The following is a 23,746-nucleotide window of genomic DNA, read 5'->3' on the forward strand; positions in this document are numbered from 1 at the left end:
TTCATCTTCTGTGATGATTCTGATACATTTGGGAGGTCTAGCATCTTGGTTCCTTCGTTGAGCAAAATGCTGCCATCTCCATGCTTCAGACTAATAGACCCGTGAAGGTCCCGGGGTAGAATAGGCCTTCAGCAACCCATGCTTGCCATAAAAGGCGACTATGCTTGTCGTAAGAGGCGACTAACGGGATCGGGTGGTCAGACTAGCTGACTTGGTTGACACATGTCATCGGTTCCCCATTGCGCAGATCGATGCTTATGTTGTTGATCACTGGATTGTCTGGTCCAGACTCGATTATTTACAGACCGTCGCCATATAGCTGGAATATTGCTAAGTGCGACGTAAAACTAAACTCACACACTCACTCACTTCAAACTAATAGATTCTGTGTCAATACAACACTGATCTTACGTGTCCTGTGTTCCTTGCAAATATCTATACACCCCTGCTGTATCAACTCTACATTACACAACAAATGCTGTCATCTTTAAGATGAGCCATCATGTGTCAGTACAACACTGGCCTTCTTGGTCCCAGATTCCTGACTACTGCACTGATAAGTGATTGAAACAGCAGCCTGCCCGCCTGCCTGAGGCTGGCAACTTACATGTCATGCTACCTGAAAAAAGACCTGAAAAAAATCTATACCATCCGAATTGTCTGGCTGATATTTTTAAATACCTCCCTTTGGGAAGCTTCATATGAATAACAAGTGAGAAGATAAATTTGAAGTGGGTATTGCCCTAAACTTTTCGTAAAGAAAATTTTCTAAAAATATATCATTTTGATGATATAGACCAATAATTGGACTATTGCAAGTTAACAGGCTCTTTTCAAATGTCAGAGGCTCCGGATATGACTGATTATTTAAATTCATGCTTGTATTTTATTTGCTGAATCAATTCACATTTGAAACGATGATTACTTATTTGTTTTTGTACCAAAAAAAATGCAATTTATGAGTCAAAGCACAGACAGGCAACTTTCAAAATGGACACGCAACATTTATTGGTAACCTGCCTGACTGGTTAAGTTTGAAAATTTTTTGATCACTGACACTGACCTTGATCACTCCTGGGTTCCTGGCAGGTGAAGCCACAGCCATTGCCACAGCACTTGCTGCTGCCTGCACAGTGTCCATCATGATTGCACTCTTGAACACATGCAGCCTTGAAGCCAGACATGGTCTTCTTGCTGGGGCACCTGCCCATCTTGGACTCGGCTGCTTTAGCCAGGAAGGTACAGCTCCTCCTGCAGCTGGCATAGTTGGGATACTTCACCTGAAACACCATATTCTAGTTCTTACTTGACTGAAATAGCCAAACCAAGCAGTATAACAGCCAACACTGACTGACTGTAATGTGTTTACTGGTTACACCACACCAATTTCTTCTTGTCCTCCGAAAACCTAAGGGATGGATGATAAAAAAAAAAAAAATCACCAGTCTCAAAATAACATTCTTTCTAAACACTAAAATTATTTTACTTTTATTAAGTGTATATTGTCCAAAATACAATCTTAAAAAAGATTTTTGCAAGTGTACATTTTTGGCCAAGAAAACCTATAGGATTTCATTTTTTGACCCAGAGGAAACTTTTTATTGTTTTCTTGTTCTTGAACAAATACAACTAGTGGAGCCATAAAACAAGAAATAAAACTGACCTGGCCTTACTGTCATGATAAAGTAACACTATCAACATGGTCAAAGCATGTCATGGGGTTTGGACTGGAGTAATAGTGTCGAGAAAATCTGAATAAAGCCTGTCAAAACCTTTGTTGTATGACTGTACTCATACATTTCGTGAAACATATACGTCAATCATTTACTTACACTAACCCTGTACAGTAGTGTTGGAAATCGGGAGACCAAATCCATTACTGATTATCAGAGGACTTGTGGTGAACGATTATCGATTATAATCGAAATATATACATTATTAAGATAATCAAATCTGAGACCTGTCCGTGTGTGTGTCGGTGTGTGTGTCGGTGTGTGTGTGTTGGTGTATGTGTTGGTGTGTGTGTCAGTGTGTGTGTCCGTGTGTGTGTCCATGTGTGTGTGACCCTGATCATCATTGTTATTGTTCATCTGTACTGAACATATTTATCTAAGTTGATTGTGGTACCTCTATTATATGTGGACATAAGCATATTGATCCTATCAACATGTCAATAAAGAGAATACAAATTTTAATCTTTTTCCCACAGGACAGGTGCTTAAGAGATTATGGAATTTAAAAATACAAATTTCACCATAAAATAACCATATGTTTCATAATTATTAATGGAATTAATTCTACTAAAGGGAAGGAAAAAAGACGACTAAGACTAAATACTAACAGAAACAAATATTAGTGAATAACAGAAAAGGGTATTAACAAAGTAAGATATGGGTAACAACTTCTTATATGATGCAACGTTTTGTGACAGATCCTAATGTTCCGTTATCAAGCAAGAGTGATGTACTGCCAACAAATGTGCACAGCTTCACAATATAGTGCAGGTCGTGTCCCTGAGAATAATCTTAAGATAAGACAATCTTAAGAAAAGCAAGTCAGTCAGAACTGAATAAGAGCACAAGGGTGAAAGTGATGCAGAAGAAGGAAAGGGGAATACTTACACCAATACTTACATCACAGTCATATTTGCAGTTGTCTATGGAGGTGTAGTTTTTGCCAGGTGATCGATCACATACAAACAGACACTGAAACATACATAACAACATTCAATATGACAGACCATGGAAGTTCCAACAGAGTATATAGTTAGAGTTTCCACAATATAGTACCACTTTGGCAAAGGAGGCTGGTTTGGACTGTCATTGAACGATGAAGGCTAGATTCATATAATTTAAGTTGAGTTAACTGCGATTTCATCATTGCTATATTACCAAACAATGATGCTTTAGTGTTTTTCTAAGATTACCTAAAGTGGACTGCAAAAGGGTATGGATACAAGAAAAATGATTATTAAAGATACATTTGTCTTCAGGGATTTACGACCAGGTTTTGACAGATGAAGAAAGGTCCATTGTGCCCAGTAAACTGTCAGCTGATTTCTCAAAACCAAGCACTTTTCACCAATAAGCAAAATATATAAATCCCCATCATTAATATTTTCTACACATACGAAAGACCCATCTTCATGCAGCACATAGGACGATTTCTACAACGTTAGACACAATAAGTTAAATTCAACAAGCCAACTGCTCAATTCAAACTTGAAGTTAATAAAACTTTAGTAGGGAAGACTCCCTCCCTTCACAAAGTGTGAAGCCAATTTCTGTTGTTCCTTGTAGTGAAACTGCTGCAATATTGCTGAAAGAAGTATAACACCATAATCACTTCTTTGAGTGGCATTTTCAGAAGTTGGAGTGAGTGAGTGAGTTTAGTTTTACGCCACACTCAGCAATATTCCAGCTATATGGCGGCGGTCTGTAAATAATCAAGTCTGGACCAGACAATCCAGTGAGCAACAACATGAGCATGATCTGTGCAATTGGGAACTGATGATGTGTCAACCAAGTCAGCGAGCCTGACCACCCAGTCCTGTTAGTAGCCTCTTAGGACAAGAACAGTCACCTTTTATGGCAAGCATGGGTTGCTGAAGGTTTATTCTAACCCGGACCTTCATGAGTCTCAGAAGTTGGAAGTAGACAAAACAAGTATACATGGATGACATCTTCTTTAATTCTAGAGCATGTTTCAAAACAGGTTCTTGTAAGTTTTTCAAGTAAGTTGAAACGTCACGACATAGTATATCAGGAAACTTTGTACTCTGGAATTATATAATTTGTGATCCATATATACCTGTTCTAAAAACCATAATCACTCACTCACTCACTGTTTAGTCTCTCACTCATTCACGCACTCAGTGAGTGCATCACCGTAAGATAAAGTCATGTGCACTCGTGGGCACATAGAAAACAACAAAAAACAACCCTGTCTCAGCAAGGGACTTGACAACAGTTTCCTTGCAGTGGTCTTGCTTGATAACAATGGTATTTAAAGTGATCATGTTTAATCTATAGATACAGGAGCCTACACTGTTCCAACTGAAAAAAATCTAAATATTCAAGGACTACTTGCTTATCAAATACCTGTGACACCGCACGTAAACCATGTACCAAGACATGTACTCAAATCCTGAGGGTTAAATTTATGGATTATATGTTATATTGACCAATATCTGTAAATGAAAGTCCAAACCTATTATTGTCAAATCTACTTGCAAATAGTCTTAAGCATAATATGATCATTAGTTTCACATTACACCTGTAAAATTACACTCTTCAGACCACTGGGATCCATTCAAGCGAGGCTGAATAGCCATATTTTATCTGAAAACGATGGCTATAAGATTCAGTTATCATTCAGTTCTCAGCTTGAATTATTTTTCTAATGATTAAACGGTTATTCTCATCCTCATGAGATTCCTAGCCAAAATACTTGACTGAGGAACAAAATCCCTTTAATAGTGACATATCTTCCTCAGAATACAGAGAGTTTAATTTTATGCTCCTTTCAGTCATATTCCAGCAATAAGTAGGGGGACACCAGAAATGTGCTTCATACATAATGGGAACCTGGACGTCCTCTTGATAAGCAAACACTTCAACCAGTGGGCCACCCCACTGCCCCTACTTGGCAAAGAACTGGAGCAGGTATTGTTCAACCTCATTACCTAAAAATGTTCTCTATCCAAACTGCTGTAGTCTTATCAATGAACATAGCTATTTTTCTCCAAGTTGCAGATACAATTTTTATTATGTCAGATATATAAAGCCCATTCATATGTCCTAACAATGCATTTACTGTGCAATTTCATGTCTATAATGTCGGGTTGAATTATGCCCAAACTTATGATGTCCTTTGGAGCTAAAAATCAAGAATCAAACTAGTCATTTGGCAACTTATGTGAGGGTGTTTCTTCATGATGTTTGAAAAAAGGTTTGATCAACTTCCATTTTCAGTTTGAATTGTTCACTGTGTAGCATTTCTCAGTCGTCATAATTTACGTGCACGGTTGGAATACATGGATTTTGACATACATGCTCATATAAACATTGTGTGCTCTTTTGCACGTACGTAGTTATATGTACATGTAGTACTTACATGTACATTCTGTACATGAACTGTATTGTCAGTTGTGCATTCTGTCATGAACTGTATTGTCCGTCGTGCATTCTATACATGAACTGTATTGTCTGTTATGCATTTTATCCATGAACTGTATTGTCTGTTGTGCATTCTATCCATGAATTGTGTTGTCCTCTGTGCATTCTATACAGGAACTGTATTGTCTGTTGTGCATTCTATACATGAACTGTATTGTCAGTCGTGCATTCTATACAGGAACTGTATTGTCTGTTGTGCATTCTATACATGAACTGTATTGTCCTCTGTGCATTCTATACAGGAACTGTATTGTCTGTTGTGCATTCTATACATGAACTGTATTGTCCATCGTGCATTCTATACATGAACTGTATTGTCTGTTGTGCATTCTATCCTTGAATTGTGTTGTCCTCTGTGCATTCTATACAGGAACTGTATTGTCTATTGTGCATTCTATCCATGAACTGTATTGTCCTCTGTGCATTCTATACAGGAACTGTATTGTCTGTTGTGCATTCTATCCATGAACTGTATTGTCCTCTGTGCATTCTATACAGGAACTGTATTGTCTGTTGTGCATTCTATTCATGAACTGTATTGTCCTCTGTGCATTCTATACATGAACTGTATTGTCCTTGGTGCACTCCATACATGAACTGAATTGTTCTTTGTGCACTCTATACAAGAACTGTATTGTCTTTTGAGCATCTTATACAAGAAATGTATTGTCCTTTGTTCATTCTATACCAAAACTGTCTTGTCCTTTGTGCATTCAATACAGGAACTGTATTGTCCATTGTGCATTCTATACAAGAACTGCAATGTCCTCTGCACAGTCTATACAGAAACTGTATTGTCCTTTGTGCATTCTATAAAGGAACTGTATTGTCCTTTGTGCACTCTATATAAGAATTGTATTATCCTTGGGGCACTCTATACAAGAACTGTATTGTCCTTTGTGCACTCTATACAAGAACTGTATTGTCCTTTGTGCATTCTATAAATGAACTGTACTATGATTTGCGCATTCTTTACAAGAACAGTATTGTCCTCTGTGCACCCTACAGGAATGTTTGCTTTGTGCATTCTATTCAGGAACTTTGTGCATTCTTTTACTTACTGTTTTGCAGTCTCTGATTTTCTGACAATTTCGTATCAAATTTGAAGATCCAGACCTTGTCCTGTTTGAGCTCTGAAACAGAAATTAAGACACTTAAAGATAATGTTTGTCCTTTCCAACATGTTAAACTTAAGGAAAAGACACCGCTACTTGCAGTCAATAAAGCAAAGGGGTAACAGACTTTTGAAACCATGAGAAACATTTGTATAAATGAATAAATTCATTGGCTGCATTGCTTTCAATTGGCTCACAATGGATACGTTAAAATGCCACTTGAATATTTTGAAAATGACAATCAAGCACCTCAAGGCATTGACAAAACCTTTATTCCCACAACAAGCCAATGACAGCTTGTACCCTGACATATGTGAAATGTACATTTGACACATAATGACAACCAAGACAAAAGACACCCTTGCCATACTCCCTGTACCTAAGTATTCAAATGGATAAGTTTGAAAAAGTAAATTACATCATGTCAAGAATATGCTATAACAACAGCCTTCTGAAATCCCTAAATACACCATGAATCTGGAGCAAGCATAACCTCAAGTGCTTGTAATCAAAAGTCTATGACTCTGGTGCATTAGAGATGCAAAAACCCTGTATGTTTATAGTGAATAAAGACAATGTATACACTGGTGTGCTGTCCTGATTGTACATTTGAGGGAGCTGTGGCAAACAACGCCAGAAGTGTCACCAACAACCTCCTCAAGATACAAACAATACTCTTACCCTAATATCCCATGCCTAGTAACAGCTAGAAGGTAAATATATGCCGTACTCACTGGACAGTATGATAATGTTCTTGGACCTGCTTTCTTCAAGATGTTAAGGGGTATTATACACCAAATGGGGAATTATACAATGTTTGTTCTACAGTTTAAAGAAGTGAGTGTTTTGTTACGTGGCTGTAAGCATTAAAACAATCAGTCCACTGCTAGAGATGACACAAACGAAATTCAAACTGTCCACACTTATCATCTACACTGCATAAGGCCATTTCCAAGTATACCACTTATTAAGATGCATGGCTATTTGCGTTTAGATGAAAGATCCTGAAGTACTTACATTTAGATATAAGATAATAGGTATTTGCTTCCGATCTCAGATGTTAAGGTAGATGCTATTAGATGTCAGATTTTAAGGCATTTATTTTTTACGTAAGTTGCTACAGTATTTGTTTTTGGATGTACGATATTATGATATTTGCTGTCAGATGTAAGATATTATGATATTTGCTTTCACGTGTAACATGTTAAGATATTTGCTTTCAGATGTGAGATATTAAAGTATTTACTTTTAGATTAACATGTTCTGGTATTTGATTTAGGATGTCAGATGTTAGAGCAGTTGGATTTAGATGTTACCATATTTGCTTTAAGAGCTAGGTGTGCCAGAGTTATGCCAGACAGGATTTAGATGCAAGATGTTACCGTATTTGCTTTAAGAGCTAGGTGTGCCAGAGTTATGCCAGACAGGATTTATATGCAATATGTTACCGTATTTGCTTTAAGAGCTAGGTGTGCCAGAGTTATGCCAGACAGGATTTATATGCAATATGTTACCGTATTTGCTTTAAGAGCTAGGTGTGCCAGAGTTATGCCAGACAGGATTTATATCCAATATGTTACCGTATTTGCTTTAAGAGCTAGGTGTGCCAGAGTTATGCCAGACAGAATTTATATTTCATATGTTACCGTATTTGCTTTAAGAGTTAGGTGTGCCAGATTTATGCCAGACAGGATTTAGATGCAAGATGTTAAAGTATTTGCTTTTAGAGCTAGGTGTGCCAGACTTGTCACCGACATAATATCATACTATGCCAGTCAGAGTTCATGTCCACGATATTTCACTCCTCTTCAGGACAACATGACCGACAAAAGCTACAAAAATGTCACCGCTACTTAAACAACCTGTACCACAATATGGACAAGGCAAGGGATTTCCTCTTCTATTTTCATACCAACACTGAATAAAAGATGTAATTAAGCAGAAAATCTGCTTGTATGTGCTTTCAAAAGCTGCTACATGTCAATTAGACCAAGGCTGAACATGGATACTCTAGCAGTGTGGATCTCTAGTAAAGGAAATATCCTCTTCCTTGAAACCCTTCACAAACAAGGTGTTTAAAAATCTACACACAAAGACAGCCAATGACTTGCAGATTTTTGAACAAAACACAATAAATTCTTTCTTTTCACTGCATTTTTACCAGATAAACATTCAACTATACATGACTGTAGCTTCAGAAGAATGAGATGATGTTGCCATTATGATCTATCAGAGGGTGCATTGTGTCATCTCTATGGTCCATGTAACAAGCACATTGAACACAGAGCGTAACTGACACCTAAGAAGTTAAGAAGAGAAGTTCTATTTATTCAACAAAATTGGCAAAAAAGTGAAAGCGCTCTCCACCACCTACATAAATTTACATGAAAGAGTTACAGTGAAATGGGCAAGCTTATTCACATGACAACACCCAAGGAGTTATACTATGGCTGAATGCAACTGCAATTTGCAAGTCATCTTGTTGCATTGTGTTGTTTCAAGTGCATATTTTCGGAAATCTTACACCATCAATAATCACCTTCCCTTTACATTCCTAGACTGCAGAGCTTCTGACGCAAAACACATTAACTCTTCTGACAAGAGAGAATGATTTATCCTTTAGCTATTTACACACATGAATATAAACACAATTTGTACATCCTCCTCATCTTCAATCAATATTTATTTAAAGCGTGTCTCTGTTGCCATAAGCCAGGGGCATATGAAGGATGGTACATACTCATGATAAACACTGGAGTTGTGAGGCAATACTTGAGAAGTTCACTGACATGGATGAGTGTTCCATGACGAGGCAAATATGGCAGGCAGGTGAAGTGTGAATGTTGTCCCCTCTCCCCATCCCATGTAACAGGTGTCAGGGGTAGAACCGGTTCCAGGAACATATATATGTTGCCCTTTACCCTCATCACCTATAGCAGGTGTTGAGAATATAATAGGTACTAGGAACCATCTGCCTTCATCACATCTGAGGAGTGTGGACTAAAGTAAATACAACCTGTGTATGTTGCCGTCTGAGTCCATCACATCTGACGTGAGTGGACAGGAAAAGTACTAGGAACCTACGCATGATTGCCTCTGCCTCATTCACATCTGGGGAATGTGGAGAGAAGAGGTACATGGAATCTGAGCATGTTGCCATCTGCCTCCATCACATCGGAGGAGTGTGGAGAGAAGTAACAACAACAACAACAACAACAACAACAACAACAACAACGACAACAGCAACAGCAACAGTGATCACAGATACAAAGCAATACATCCTTCACCACACACACCCCAAATGCATGTACCAACAACATTCTCCTGGCACACACTTGTCTGAATGGGACAAAACCCTGCTGTTATGTTGGCATCACCATATTTTTCCTCAGTGCTTCTGGGTAAAAATACCTATGAAGAACCGGGTTAATTCTGGTCTTCAGTAATGCATGATTGTCATAAGAAGCAACTGATTGGATTGGGTGGCCAGTTTGATTAACAAGTGTCATTATGACCCAATAGTATAAATCAATGTTCATGCTGTTGGTCACTGATCTAGACCTGAATGTTGCCATACAGCTTGAATATACCTGAGTGGGGTGTTACAAAACAATCAGTAAATCAATTTATCAGCGGTGAAAAGAGTAGCGAAACAACTTATGTTTTTTCCCAAAACAATTTTTTCACAATAACTAGCATGTCCAGCAAACAATCTACTTTGATTGGTAAAACCTGGGGAAAAAAATTATTTTGTCTAAGTTTTACAGAAAAATCTTTTGAAAAAATGCCCCTGGCTCCCCACAACATTAAATGTTTGTCATTAAACATTTACTTTTGTCAATGGAACAGTCTTAACCTTTCCCCTGACTACCTGCCATAACAATCTGACTCTTTTCCGTTTCCTTTAGTAGTCCTTTAAGAAAAGGGACAGCTATGTATAAGGCAAAATCAAGAAACACCAATCAATTTACTTACCCTTTTTTTCCTTACATTCTTCATTTGAAAATGAAATCACAAATGGATTTAGAATCTGAATAACTCTTTTGCCATTCATTTTCTGTTGGAAAAACATTTTTGACACCAATTAATTAACACTGTAAGAGCACTCATGCATTAGCTCCAACTTATTTGGGGCATTTGTACTGCAGAATTCCTGCAAGTATTCAAATAGTTAAAAAAGCCTTAAAACTTTTCTGCTTGTTCAGTCCAGAATCAATAAAACTGTTTTCAATATTGACAGAGCAATTCATGAACTAAAATTAAAGCATGAAAGTTAAACATTTGGCCAGGTGAAACAGTAGGATTTCAATGAATCATCCAGCACCACACAATGAACAATGTTTCTTCTTTTGTATCGATACAGCCTCAAGAATCAATTTGTATAAAAGCGAAAGCCGATATGACAAGTTTGTGTTGATCAAACACAAGGCTGAAACCGCAAAACTGCAAACAACATTAGCCTAAGTCTTGCGTCAGGGTATTGATTATTTTCATTCAGATGTCCACACAAGATCAGAGTATAAATACAGGTGCAATTGACTTACAGTAATAAAAAACACAGTCGCTGACATTTGACATCACTGGATTAACTACACAATACAGCTATTGCCATTTCTAAAAGATTATATGTGGATTTTGAAAAACGTAATACCTGTTGCTATTTCACAAGGTTAATATGTAAACTTAAAAAACAAAATACTTACTGACATTTTTAAATGCTTATGTGTGAAGTTTCAAGAACACAATACCTTTTCTCAAAGGTTTATAAGTGAATTATTAAAAAGCGTAATACCTACTGCCATGTATAATAAGTTTATAATTTATAATTAATTTAGAAAAACCAGCACAATACCTGATGTAATTTCTCAAAGTTCATGTGTATTTTCACGATCTACAAACATGGTGTGATAAAAGGGGGTTTAAATCCCTTATTCCCCCTCATGACCTTTGATAACCATTATTATTTCACCCTAATGGTGAAGTCCAAATTTAGACTCTCTTCCAGCAGCGCACTCCTTTTCAGAATTGAAATACTCTTGAAAAATGCAGCGAAGAAAACCCCTTCAGTCATGCAGATGTGCACCAGCAAAACAGATTTAACACAATATAACTTTATTACCTTTCAGGAAATCAAGGGTTCAAAAATCCCATCGCCCTATGCCCGGGACAAGTCAGTTTTCATTTTTGGCAATCAAATAATGGTTTCTTACTTGTCAGTCGGCTACGAGATAATTTTGACTTATGGTTTCAAACTGCAACTAAACTTAGATTTCATTTCATGTAGCTATTACATTTAGCAATAATAGTAATTTAGAGCTATCGTTCTTTGAAAATTATCACACTTCAATAAATATTCCAGTAAACATTAACATCAAACATTGTGTCATAGGATCAAGGCAAGTGGAAAATTAGTCACAACAAGTTATTTTCTTGAAGTCACTTTTAAAAAACATTTTGAAACTCTGGAAATCTTTTCACATTAAAAGCAGCCTCAAAATGAATATATACAAAAGTAAAAAAATCTACACAATAATTACATGCACCAAATGATTGATGATGATTCCATACAATTAATGACTTGGGTAAAGATTGCTTGCTTTAAGAGATGTTATCCTACTTGTGCCTGGTGCAATCTAAGATAAAAACCAAATGGCACTTGCAACACAGTGTGTTAAAACATCAGAGGTTATTGTGTACATAAACATGTTTCTGTGATGTAGTACCCTTGAAACCATAGCAACACAGAGACACAGCTGACTGCTGTTTACATGAGCTGTCATTGCAGAGATGTGTGTATGAGTAGAAATGTTTTGGTACAAGAAAAATGAGCTGACATATTTATGCTTTTGCATAAGTTATTTATTGCTGATTCATTCATCAAAAATTGACATGCACCTTGTGGAACTTAATGCATAACTAGGTTGCACTTCATAGCATTGGGTTGCACCAGTGCAAGAAACAAAGCACTAAATCGAGCCCTGGCAAAGAGGCTGAGTTAGTAGTTATCACATGCATGATAACTTTTCAAAAACATTTGTTGCATTAATAACATGAATACTGGATGGTATGATGGACTGTCAAGCTCTGTTTGTTTGTTAAGAGAATGTAATCAAAAGCACCGTCCAGATGCAAAAGGTTCGTGTGATAAAATATGGGAACTATCAATTTTACTCTTAGTTGCCTTTTGGACAATAAAAAGTAGATGTCCAAATGTTTTCTTTTGAATATATGTAAACAAAACAGTCATTATTCTTGATATAAGGTAGTTACTTTCTGAATTCAGATGCATGTTATGGTTGATACCCAGAAACAACATGATCACCTTTCCTTGCAGTTACTTTGTTGGTTTGGTTCAAGGCCACATTCAGCAAATATTTCAGTCATATGGAAGTGGTTCGTAAATAATCAAGTCAGACAATCCAGTCATCAACAGCATGAAAAAAAGGGGGTGATAGGTTACCTTAGTTGGGAAATTGGGCTCAGCGCTAAGACTATCTTAAGGTATGGGAGTTACGGTTACCTTAGCACTAAGACTATCTTAAGTCCATGTTAAGGTATGGGAGGTATCGTCACCTTAGTACTAAGACTGTCTTAAGTCTCTGTTAAGGTATGGGAGGTATCGTCACCTTAGCACTAAGACTGTCCTAAGTCTGTGTTAAGGTATGGGAGGTATGGTCACCTTAGCACTAAGACTGTCTTAAGTCTGTGTTAAGGTATGGGAGTTACGGTCACCTTAGCACTAAGACTGTCCTAAGTCTGTGTTAAGGTATGGGAGGTATGGTCACCTTAGCACTAAGACTGTCTTAAGTCTGTGTTAAGGTATGGGAGGTATGGTCACCTTAGCACTAAGACTGTCTTAAGTCTGTGTTAAGGTATGGGAGGTATGGTCACCTAAGCACTAAGACTGTCCTAAGTCTGTGTTAAGGTATGGGAGGTATGGTCACCTTAGCACTAAAACTGTCTTAAGTCTGTGTTAAGGTGTGGGAGGTATGGTCACCTTAGCACTAAGACTGTCTTAAGTCTGTGTTAAGGTATGGGAGGTATGGTCACCTTAGCACTAAGACTGTCCTAAGTCTGTGTTAAGGTATGGGAGGTATGATCACCTTAGCACTAAGACTGTCCTAAGTCTGTGTTAAGGTATGGGAGGTATGGTCACCTTAGCACTAAGACTGTCTTAAGGTATGGGAGGTATGGTCACCTTAGCACTAAGACTGTCTTAAGGTATTGGAGGTATGGTCACTTTAGCACTAAGACTGTCCTAAGTCTGTGTTAAGGTATGGGAGGTATGGTGACCTTAGCACTAAGACTGTCTTAAGTCTGTGTTAAGGTGTGGGAGGTATGGTCACCTTAGTACTAAGACTGTCTTAAGTCTGTGTTAAGGTATGGGAGTTACGGTCACCTTAGCACTAAGACTGTCCTAAGTCTGTGTTAAGGTATGGGAGGTATGGTCACCTTAGCACTAAGACTGTCTTAAGTCTGTGTTAAGGTATGGGAGGTATGGTCACCTTAGCACTAAGACTGTCCTAAGTCTGTGTTAAGGTATGGGAGGTATGATCACCTTAGCACTAAGACTGTCCTAAGTCTGTGTTAAGGTATGGGAGGTATGGTCACCTTAGCACTAAGACTGTCTTAAGGTATGGGAGGTATGGTCACCTTAGCACTAGGACTGTCTTAAGGTATTAGAGGTATGGTCACTTTAGCACTAAGACTGTCCTAAGTCTGTGTTAAGGTATGTGAGGTATGGTCACCTTAGCACTAAGACTGTCTTAAGTCTGTGTTAAGGTGTGGGAGGTATGGTCACCTTAGTACTAAGACTGTCTTAAGTCTGTGTTAAGGTATGGGAGTTACGGTCACCTTAGCACTAAGACTGTCCTAAGTCTGTGTTAAGGTATGGGAGGTATGGTCACCTTAGCACTAAGACTGTCTTAAGTCTGTGTTAAGGTATGGGAGGTATGGTCACCTTAGCACTAAGACTGTCTTAAGTCTGTGTTAAGGTATGGGAGTTACGGTCACCTTAGCACTAAGACTGTCCTAAGTCTGTGTTAAGGTATGGGAGGTATGGTCACCTTAGCACTAAGACTGTCCTAAGTCTGTGTTAAGGTATGGGAGGTATGATCACCTTAGCACTAAGACTGTCCTATGTCTGTGTTAAGGTATGGGAGGTATGGTCACCTTAGCACTAAGACTGTCTTAAGTCTGTGTTAAGGTATGGGAGGTATGGTGACCTTAGCACTAAGACTGTCTTAAGTCTGTGTTAAGGTATGGGAGTTACGGTCACCTTAGCACTAAGACTGTCCTAAGTCTGTGTTAAGGTATGTGAGGTATGGTCACCTTAGCACTAAGACTGTCTTAAGTCTGTGTTAAGGTATGGGAGGTATGGTCACCTTAGCCTAAGGAGACTTTGTACTACGGCCTCCTGATCCTGTTAGCCTCCTCTTAGAGACTGCTGAAGACCTGGGCCCCGTTTCACGAAACTCTCGCAAGCCTAAGATCTCGTAACTTTTCTCGTAGCATTTGTACCTGGCATACTGTAACATAGGAGGTGCAAATGCTACGAGAAAAGTTATGAGATCTTAGGCTTACGAGAGTTTTGTGAAACGGGGCCCAGGATCTTAGAAGCTTTATGAATACTGCCCCTGAATCTCCAAGTGTTTCTTTGTACAGGGATGGGTTAGCCGAATGGTTAAAGTACTTGCTCATCATGCTAGATTTGATTCCCCGGATGTGTGAAGCCCGTTGTTATTGATGTCCCCATGATATTGCTAGATACTGCTAAAAACGACGTAAAATCAAACTCACTCTCCTTGTTCAAGGACACAAGGAGCTAGCTCATCATCAACAAACACCCATACCCTGTACTAAGTGTTCACTACACAAACATGACTAATGTATGCCACTATGTTTACTAAACAGCTTCCACAGAGTACTGATCACCAACAAAACTTCTTTTTCCATTAGAGTGTGGTAACAGACTTGCTGCAACATTGAGTCCTGTCAATGGAGTCGGCTGGTGGAACTAAGTTCATGGAGGTGCCTTGATCAACCTCATGCATATCATTCATAATGTCCAACATTTTTTGAGTAGCAAGCTGTAAGTCCTGTAGCTGTTAGGAGGGTTTTCTAGTCTCACGCAACTTGATGTTCAATTCTCAGTTTTAAATCCAATGATTGTGTAAAGATAAGCTATAGCGAGTGCATAAGTCTGTTCTCATTTCAAATCAAATAATTGCACATGGGGACAGAGGTACGCAGGGATTTACAGGATGCAAATCCCGTTATTTATGATATCATTCGCAGTTTAATTACTGTGATGATCATGATACACAATACAATTACAATACCTGAAATGCAACAATATTATAACATAGTATTCAAATAACAAGAAGACCAAGTCATCAATATCCCCACAACGGCAAAATATCCTTCATGAATATGTCTACAAGTTATGATTATGCCAAATGTTTTGGTGTGTATGTAGAAAAGTGGAAGGAGAGCAATGAAAAGTTTTTAAAGTCCTGCTCACAACCACCAATTTCAGTCTAAGACAAACTTGTTGCCACCAATGTCAGTCTAAGTCAAACTTGTTGCCATGAAAATGCCAAAATATTTCAATCAGAACTCAAAAATTATCAAAAGGCACCAGTTTACCACTAGGTCAAGCTATATGCAATGTTTGCTGAAGAAATAGTGAATAGGTTTAGAGTTCTGGGCCCCATTTCACAAAGCTCTCGTAAGCCCAAGATCTCGTAACTTTTCTCGTAGCATTAGTAGCTCCTGTGTTACAGTAATATTTGTGTATAGGGTAGCAATAGTGAATGTAGAGATCAAGCCTAACCCAGACCATGAGAGCGTTTCTGGTTAACATGATGCTCATTGGATGTGGGTTTCAAAGTCTTAGGTTTAAGGTCTTAGAGATGGAATCAACTTGCATTTAGCTAGTGAGAATGGTTTTACGCCACTTTAAGCAATATTCCAGCAATATCATGGTGCCCAACACCAGAAATGGGCGTCACACATCGTACCCATGTGGGGACTCGAACCCAGGGCTTTGGGGTCACACTTTAACCATGAAGCTACCCCATAGTCCCCTGCTTGCCTGTAATACATACATGTCGTTGTACTTGAAATACTGTTTCACATTGAAGCAAACCCACATTTCACAGTTCATCAGAGCAGAGAGTTATGTCCATCAGACATACAAAAATCCTGTTACCAAGGTCTGACTTCTAAATTTACCTTGTTTATGATTAGCGTTATGCCGAACTCATACCAATAGATTTCATTTCAAACTCTCTTTCCACATCAGCGTCATACGTTTTAACACACCAGAAATACTGTCAGTCTCTCACTCTTTGGGGTCTGTTAATATTGTACTATTTTGGACATAATACTGAAAGACTCATGGATTCAGGGGGCACAAAAAGATATAACGTTAATCTTCAGTAAAATCCTACAGCACCCTGTCTGAGATTGAAGCACAACAGTATTTGATAACACATCTACTCTGCAAGGGGTGGCTGTTCCTATTGGTGGGTGCACTCATTCAAACAGAACAATTCAATCGAAGCAATTTCTAAGGCCTATTCTTGGAGTCCTTCAATGCAATATCACTGCAATACTGTGTAAAAGAACATATCAGAATGTCTGATCTGACATGCAACAGAGTGTACATGACCTCATGGCAATATTTCAAAATCTGTCAGATGTCATGAGGATGTAATTGAGTACAAAAGACAGCTAAATGCTCATTTTGTATTTTCTTAAGGTTCACAGGAGTGAAAGATATTCTTCTCAGTATTGTATTTCAAAGAGCAGATTTCCACATCTTTAGCAAATTACAATGTATATCATTTCCTGTCTGAAACGGGTACCTGGAGGGACATGGCAGCTGACTATTAACCTTCCAGTGCCTCTCAGACAGCCTGTTGGTTACAGGGTAATAACAACAGTGCTTTGAAAATACCCATGTGACATGCAAAGACGCTATAGATATAGTTTATTATTCATTATCACTATGTACGATACACTTACATACGATACACATAAAGCAGGAAGCATTGTTTTCATCATTAGAACAGTTTACCTGTAATCTATAACAATGTATAGATTCCTGTGTTAAATACAGCTTTTTAGATGCTTTAACATATGCTACCTGAGGATGCCCAGGTGTTGTACCTTTCTCCAGAGGCACTGTCTTACTACTCTTCAGATTATTAATTTCAAAACTAGCATATTATGTTGACAAAGAGGGCTAAAAAAATAAGAAAATGTTTCCCATCCAATCCCACATGTAAATTGTCTTGTTGACAGTTATTCTATTTTCTTTGAGGGGCATATTTAGAAGTTGGTGAATCAGATAAGGGCAAGGATGAGCAACTTCTTTAGTCAGGGACCCCTGAAAGTCCAGGGTAGAATAGGCCTTCAGCAACCCATGCTTGCCATAAAAAGCGACTATGCTTGTCGTAAGAGGCAGCTAACGGGATTGGGTGGTCAGACTCACTAACTTGGTTGACACATGCCATTGGTTCCCAATTGCGCAGATCGATGCTCATGCTGTTCATCACTGGACTGAGTCCAGTATTTGAAGATGTTATTTATTTATTATTAATACTTTATTATTAATACAGTTATCGTATTGTGTATCATGATCAACACATTAACTGTCAGAGTTATGAAATTGCAAATGGTACCATGACCGAGCTAACAAACTCAAAGATAGCTTATTGCTAACTTATTTTTTAAAAGTATTTGGACTTTTTCTGCATCTCTGTGGCTTCTCTGAAAAATTTTGTTGCATCCACAGTCAAATGTTATGCGCACATGACACAAGAATTCATAACCTGTAAATCCCTGGGTATGTCAAGTTACCTAATTAACATATTCACAATTTCCAAAACAGATTTGGCCTTGATATTTCTGCAATCAAAGTAGAAAGGAAAGTTGTCCTTTTCATGACAGTGAGTTTTGTGACATAATTGTGTAGCTCACTTATGATTGATCTCGCTGTTATATAGACCTTAATCACACTGGCATTTCATGTACAGATAGAGAGAAAGGAATAATACATTAAATATGTTGAGCACACGTTACCGAGATGACACGCCTACTGAAGTCTATCAGAGTTATTTGACAATGCTTCTTAAAGCCATCTTTATCCCCAGAAGACCATAAAATGACACTGTACAAAGTCCCTGAAAGACGAAGCTTTGAAATACATCTACGACATTGAAGTCACCCGAGTGTTACTGGCCCTGGTTTTCTTGACATCTTTTAAACTGTTACATACTTCTCATCAACAATCTGTGTCAAAACAGCACAAACTATTGTATAAAGTCAAATTCCTCAAACTTATTCACGGTTTCCATAAACGTAAATTGTTGCAGAAGTGACTCAACTTTGTATGATACATAGCAATAGCAACATTTATGCAACATCAAATGACAATAGCTTGGATTGTGTCTGAAGCTTTAATGTTCATTTAGCATATGTAAAGTTAAATCTTTAAATGCTGCCAACATTTTACAGAATTACAGTGTTACATTTAAACGTGACTTGCAGATTTTCCCCTCCAGTCAGTCAGTACACTTGGTGTTCCGCCATTGCGATCTGTCGCGCTCGCCCAGCGTGTGGACTCAAACTCTCCTGCTCAATGAGAGGAAAGTATTTTCCCATGAACTGTGTACATGATTTCAAACGCTTTAATAACTACTTATAACAATTTGATTCAGATGCGGAGAAAGAGTCTGAAAGACTGTTGGATGATCATGCATTTTTCAGTTATCTGGGTACACAATGATTGATAGAGGCTGTGTTTTCACACACAATGACAGGGGGTATAACTATCAATTTACTATTTACTATTTATCAGTCCCTTCCCATTAGACGAATTACTAATATTGTACTCAGTTTCTTCATGTTGTCCTGGGGAATCGAAGGACATACTTGAATATACCACATAACAGACATTGATATTGATGGGATTAACAAATCTGAAAAACATCATATGACAATATGATAAATATGTAAATGACATACTGAAGCAACAACTAAGTTAATCATCTCTTGTCGGCTTATCCACCTTGGCTCAGTAACTGATTACCTAAAGTACCTCACATTCAGATATTTTTATTAGTGTGAGGTTGTATATAAAAAGGCGTAAAAATATTTGGCAGAAATAGTGTCCTCCATGTACTTACTTTTTAAAACTGTGCGACAGATACAGATTTTGATACAAATTCTCAGATCACTGTTTTCAAGCAGGTCAGCAGAGATTTACCTTGAGTCCTGTATTTAAGGGTTCCTGGGACTCAAGTTTATAATTTTCTGGGGTCCTTGGCAACAAAATGGGGGTCCCAGACACTTAAATATTATTATCAATACTGTTATTGCATTGTGTATCATGATCAACACATTAGCTGTTCTGTTGCATACATTCATGCGACAGGTTGTATAATTTGTGTAATGCACTTAAAACTAAGCAAATCTATAGTGGAAAGAAAGTATTTTTTTACCACACAAAGAGAGAGAGAGAGAGAAAGAGAGAGACAGACAGACAGACAGACAGACAAACACACACACAGGCCCGTGCAAAAGGTATTTGGACACTTGATGAAATTTCCATAGACTTACATGTTAATTTAGTGTTGCATAAATAATTTTCATGAATTTAATTTTTAAGACCCAAGTTAATTTTTGCACATTTGTGGGGAATCATCTTACCTACAATCACATAATTTCTGTTTGATTTGCTGTATGTATCGAATGGCGACAATTTAATCAACATGTGTACAGTGCCGTGAACTCCTCAACATGGTGGCCTATGGCATTGCGCATTGTGGAACCATACGTAAGTTGATAAATATGATGTCATTAGTCAAATAGTTGTCGGCAAATTGAACCAAACTTATGTGTTCAGAGCTCAGATGATTTCCAATTTGCCACTCAAATTTTACAAAGATGCATCCTAAACTCACTCAATGAAAATTATTCAAGCTACACTGAAATAACATGTAAGTCCATGGAAATTATGTCAAAAGTCCGAATACCTCCTGAACGGGTCTGTACATACACAAAAGTAAGTATATTATAAACATACAATTATTATGATTATTATAAATATTTGTAGCCTTTTCAGAAAAGTTCAGTTAACTTTCTGAACGATTTATTAGCTGTGTCTTCCTCAATATAGCCTATCGACAATGCATCAAACTTAATCTCAGTGATCAGTCAACAGATGCAGTATTTACAGCACACATTTCAAAATGTAAGCGAGTGAGTAGACGACTGTCCCAGTCATCTGATTGCAGTTAAATTAATGGCAAACAGGAACCTTGTGTGACATATATAGCCAACATCAAAAGAAATTATCCCAACTTTGTTGTCATCCTCTAAGTTATGTGTGCTCATAGTAAACCATGTCCACTGAAACCATCAAAGCCTGAAATACAAAAACCAGATTTGTCAAAGACTGAAAATGTCTGATATGATGGTGATAAAGGAAAGTTTTCAACCATCAAGTCTGAAAATAGCCCTCTTACGCTCCAAACCATTGATAGCTTTACTACAAAACTGTGAAGAAAAGGCATGCTCAGCAACTCTGTGGCAATGTCCGCTTTCAAAAGCCTTTCAAGAACATGTTTACAAAGGAAATTAATGGGCAATGTCATATCTAGGTTGCTTGAAATAGACCCACAGGTCGTCTGCTATATATAGAATTAGTGAACTTTAGTTTTGTCAAGTTTTTAGTTGATTGCAATTACACAATCCATCTTTCTCAGGCTGTTCATGTCAAAACTGAACTTGTGAAAAATGATAAGAACATGTTTGTTCTGCTGTTCTTAGGAGCTGGATTTGGATTTGTCCTGTCCTGAGTTTAATGGTGACCATAAATAATGCTTCAGTCTGCTGAACTAAAAACAGGGATCACGAAATGTATCTCTCTCCCCGTGCCCTAAATATCATGCTCCCTAACTTGTTTCATTCAGTATATACTGTTTTGAGAAAGATCTCCCCCACCCAACCCCGCCCTCAAATACTTTTTTCCTAACTTGTGTCATTCAATATACACTGATTTGAGAAAGTGAATGATGTTTTATTATGACTCGAGATGATTACAAAGTTGTCTAGCCTGAAATATTTTGGTTTCCAAGCAATGATACACTCCTTTAAAATGTTAAGATGTTCTGTTGGAATTAGTGTGTGAGTGAGTATGGTTTTACTTATCTTTAAGCAATATTCCAGTAATGTCACGGCAAGGGACACCAGAAATGGGCTTCACACATTGAACTTTAGCCTTCACCGTGACAAGTGGATACTTTAACCATTAGGCTACCCTACGGCCCTGGTGGAATTAGAGAGCATTGTGCACTTGGCTTGGTTACTGGTTGAAGGTACTCTAGTGGTCAAAATGAAGATCTGGGTTTGATATCTCACATGCATACAATGTATGAAGCCCATTTCTGGTGTCCTCTGCCATGATATTGCCGAAACTTATTGCTTAACAGAATCGTCACTTCTTTCCTAGAAAATATAAACAAATATATTTATGCAGTGAAAAAAATGCTTCAAGGTGTGCCTTTAGAAAGTAGGATATTCTGACCATTTCATTGTCATTTAAAGTCTCTGCCTTATAAAACCATGTGTTTTTCGGACTCTGGAGTTAAAATCCCGAAGGAAATATGTCTTGTAACGCAGTATTTAAACAGTGAAGGTCCGGGTTAGAATACTGGCCTTCCATAACTCATGTTTGTCGTAAGAGCTAACCAACTGGATGGGTGGTCAGACTTGCTGACATGGCTGACACATGTCATCAGTTCCCAAATGTTCAGATAGAAGCTCATGCTGTTGATCATTGGTCCAGACTTGATTATCTACAGAATGCCACCATATAAATGGAATATTGCTCAGTGCGGTGTAAAACTAGACTTGTTCACTTACTCTTTAACAGCCTTTGTTAGTTGACATTTATAACCATTAGTTCTCCCCGTTTTTCTACATGCTACAGAAACCATCAGATTTCCACATTGCTGAAATTAGCATTAAAACAAAGTGGCATTTAAAATGTCAAAAAGAGGACTCATGTCGAAAGAATGTTTAGAATTTCAATAAGTTTGAGCTACAACATGTGCCATGGATATATCAACCAAGGAATGTTAATCAGGTCAGAGAGGGTGACAGAACAGTTAAATTAAAACCTGTCACACTCCAGAGTTGGCGCTTTCATATATGCATAGTCCGGTATCCCCGCATGCTCTGTGTAGGTAACTATCTACACTGGGAGGAATGCTTTTGACATTCCTCATCTGGTTTGATTTGTCGTTAAAAAATTATAGATATTTCTAAACCTCAACCACAAAATCTAAATCCCCAAATCAATGACACCATAAAAAACATAATGTGCTGTTCAGTAATAATGATAACAATAATAATTGGCCACTTATATAGCAGTGAACTACACATTGCAGGGACATAACCTAAGCCTATACAACATGAAGGTCATTATTACTCGTATTACCTAAGCTGCCTTGAGGGTTAATTGCTTTATGACTTATACCACCGGGTACCCATTTTCTGCTGGGTGAACAAAAGCGATTTAAAAAAAATCACTTTAAAAGGAAACAAAGACTACTGAACTACAAACACATGCATGTTTGGAGGAGGAATACCAAATGTTAATAGAGCAATGAAGCTGGAGTCTTTGAACAGGAATGAAGCTGTTATGAGGGACTTCTGTGACTGATAAGGGGTATAAGGTGACACTAATGCTGCCATCATCATGTGTTCGTCACTCCATATACTAGAGAATGGTATTCAGAATATTAACCAGCCCTTGAAGGTGTGGGGTAGAATAGGTCTTCAGCAACCCATGCTTGCTACAAAAGCAACTATGCTTGTCATAAGAAGCGACTAATGGGATTGGGTGGTCAGGCTCACTGACTTGGATGCCAGTATTGCTGAGTGCGGCGTAAAACTACACTTACTCACTCAGAATATTAATTATTAATCTAATGTGAGGGAGAGACCATCAACAATATTCCAGTAATATCACATGGAGGATACCAGATATGGGCCTCACACAATGTACCCCTGGTGGGTATTGGAAGCTACATCTCTCAGAAGACAAACACTTTAATCACTAGGCTACCCCACTGCACCACTCAACTGCGATAATACCCCAGGTCTGTTTGCCACTATAGCGACATTTAGGATGTCACCAAGTCCATCTAACCATATCTTACATAGGCCAGACCAATTTTATTTCCTATTAAATGTTTTTTTTGTCCTCAGAAAGCCTACAGGCAGGAGGGGAAAATAATATAAATAAAAATCACCAGTCAAAGCAAAAACCAACATGAGTTTCCATGTTAACCCTTTTGGTTTGTTAATATCAACTAAATATAAATCGAGTGAGTTTAGTTTTCATCCTGATTTCAAGAGTATTTCACTAATATCACA

General features: G+C 37.9%; 1 protein-coding gene across 2 annotated transcripts in view; it reads right to left on the bottom strand.

Annotated features, from left to right (window-relative positions):
• The window catches only part of LOC137281835 (anosmin-1-like), a 70,982-nt gene that overhangs the window by 16,464 nt on the left and 30,772 nt on the right, over nt 1-23,746 (bottom strand). Inside the window, exons 2-4 of one of the 2 annotated variants that reach the window (XM_067813471.1) lie at nt 6,239-6,310; nt 2,622-2,705; nt 1,064-1,280 (exon numbers count right to left, since the gene is read on the bottom strand). In XM_067813471.1, coding sequence (XP_067669572.1) covers nt 1,064-1,280; nt 2,622-2,705; nt 6,239-6,310 — 373 coding nt within the window. The remainder of the gene's footprint in view (nt 1-1,063; nt 1,281-2,621; nt 2,706-6,238; nt 6,311-23,746) is intronic. The other variant, XM_067813472.1, reaches the window with a different exon arrangement.

Source organism: Haliotis asinina, chromosome 4 (assembly GCF_037392515.1).
Source record: "Haliotis asinina isolate JCU_RB_2024 chromosome 4, JCU_Hal_asi_v2, whole genome shotgun sequence".
Taxonomy (NCBI): Eukaryota; Metazoa; Mollusca; class Gastropoda; order Lepetellida; family Haliotidae; genus Haliotis; species Haliotis asinina.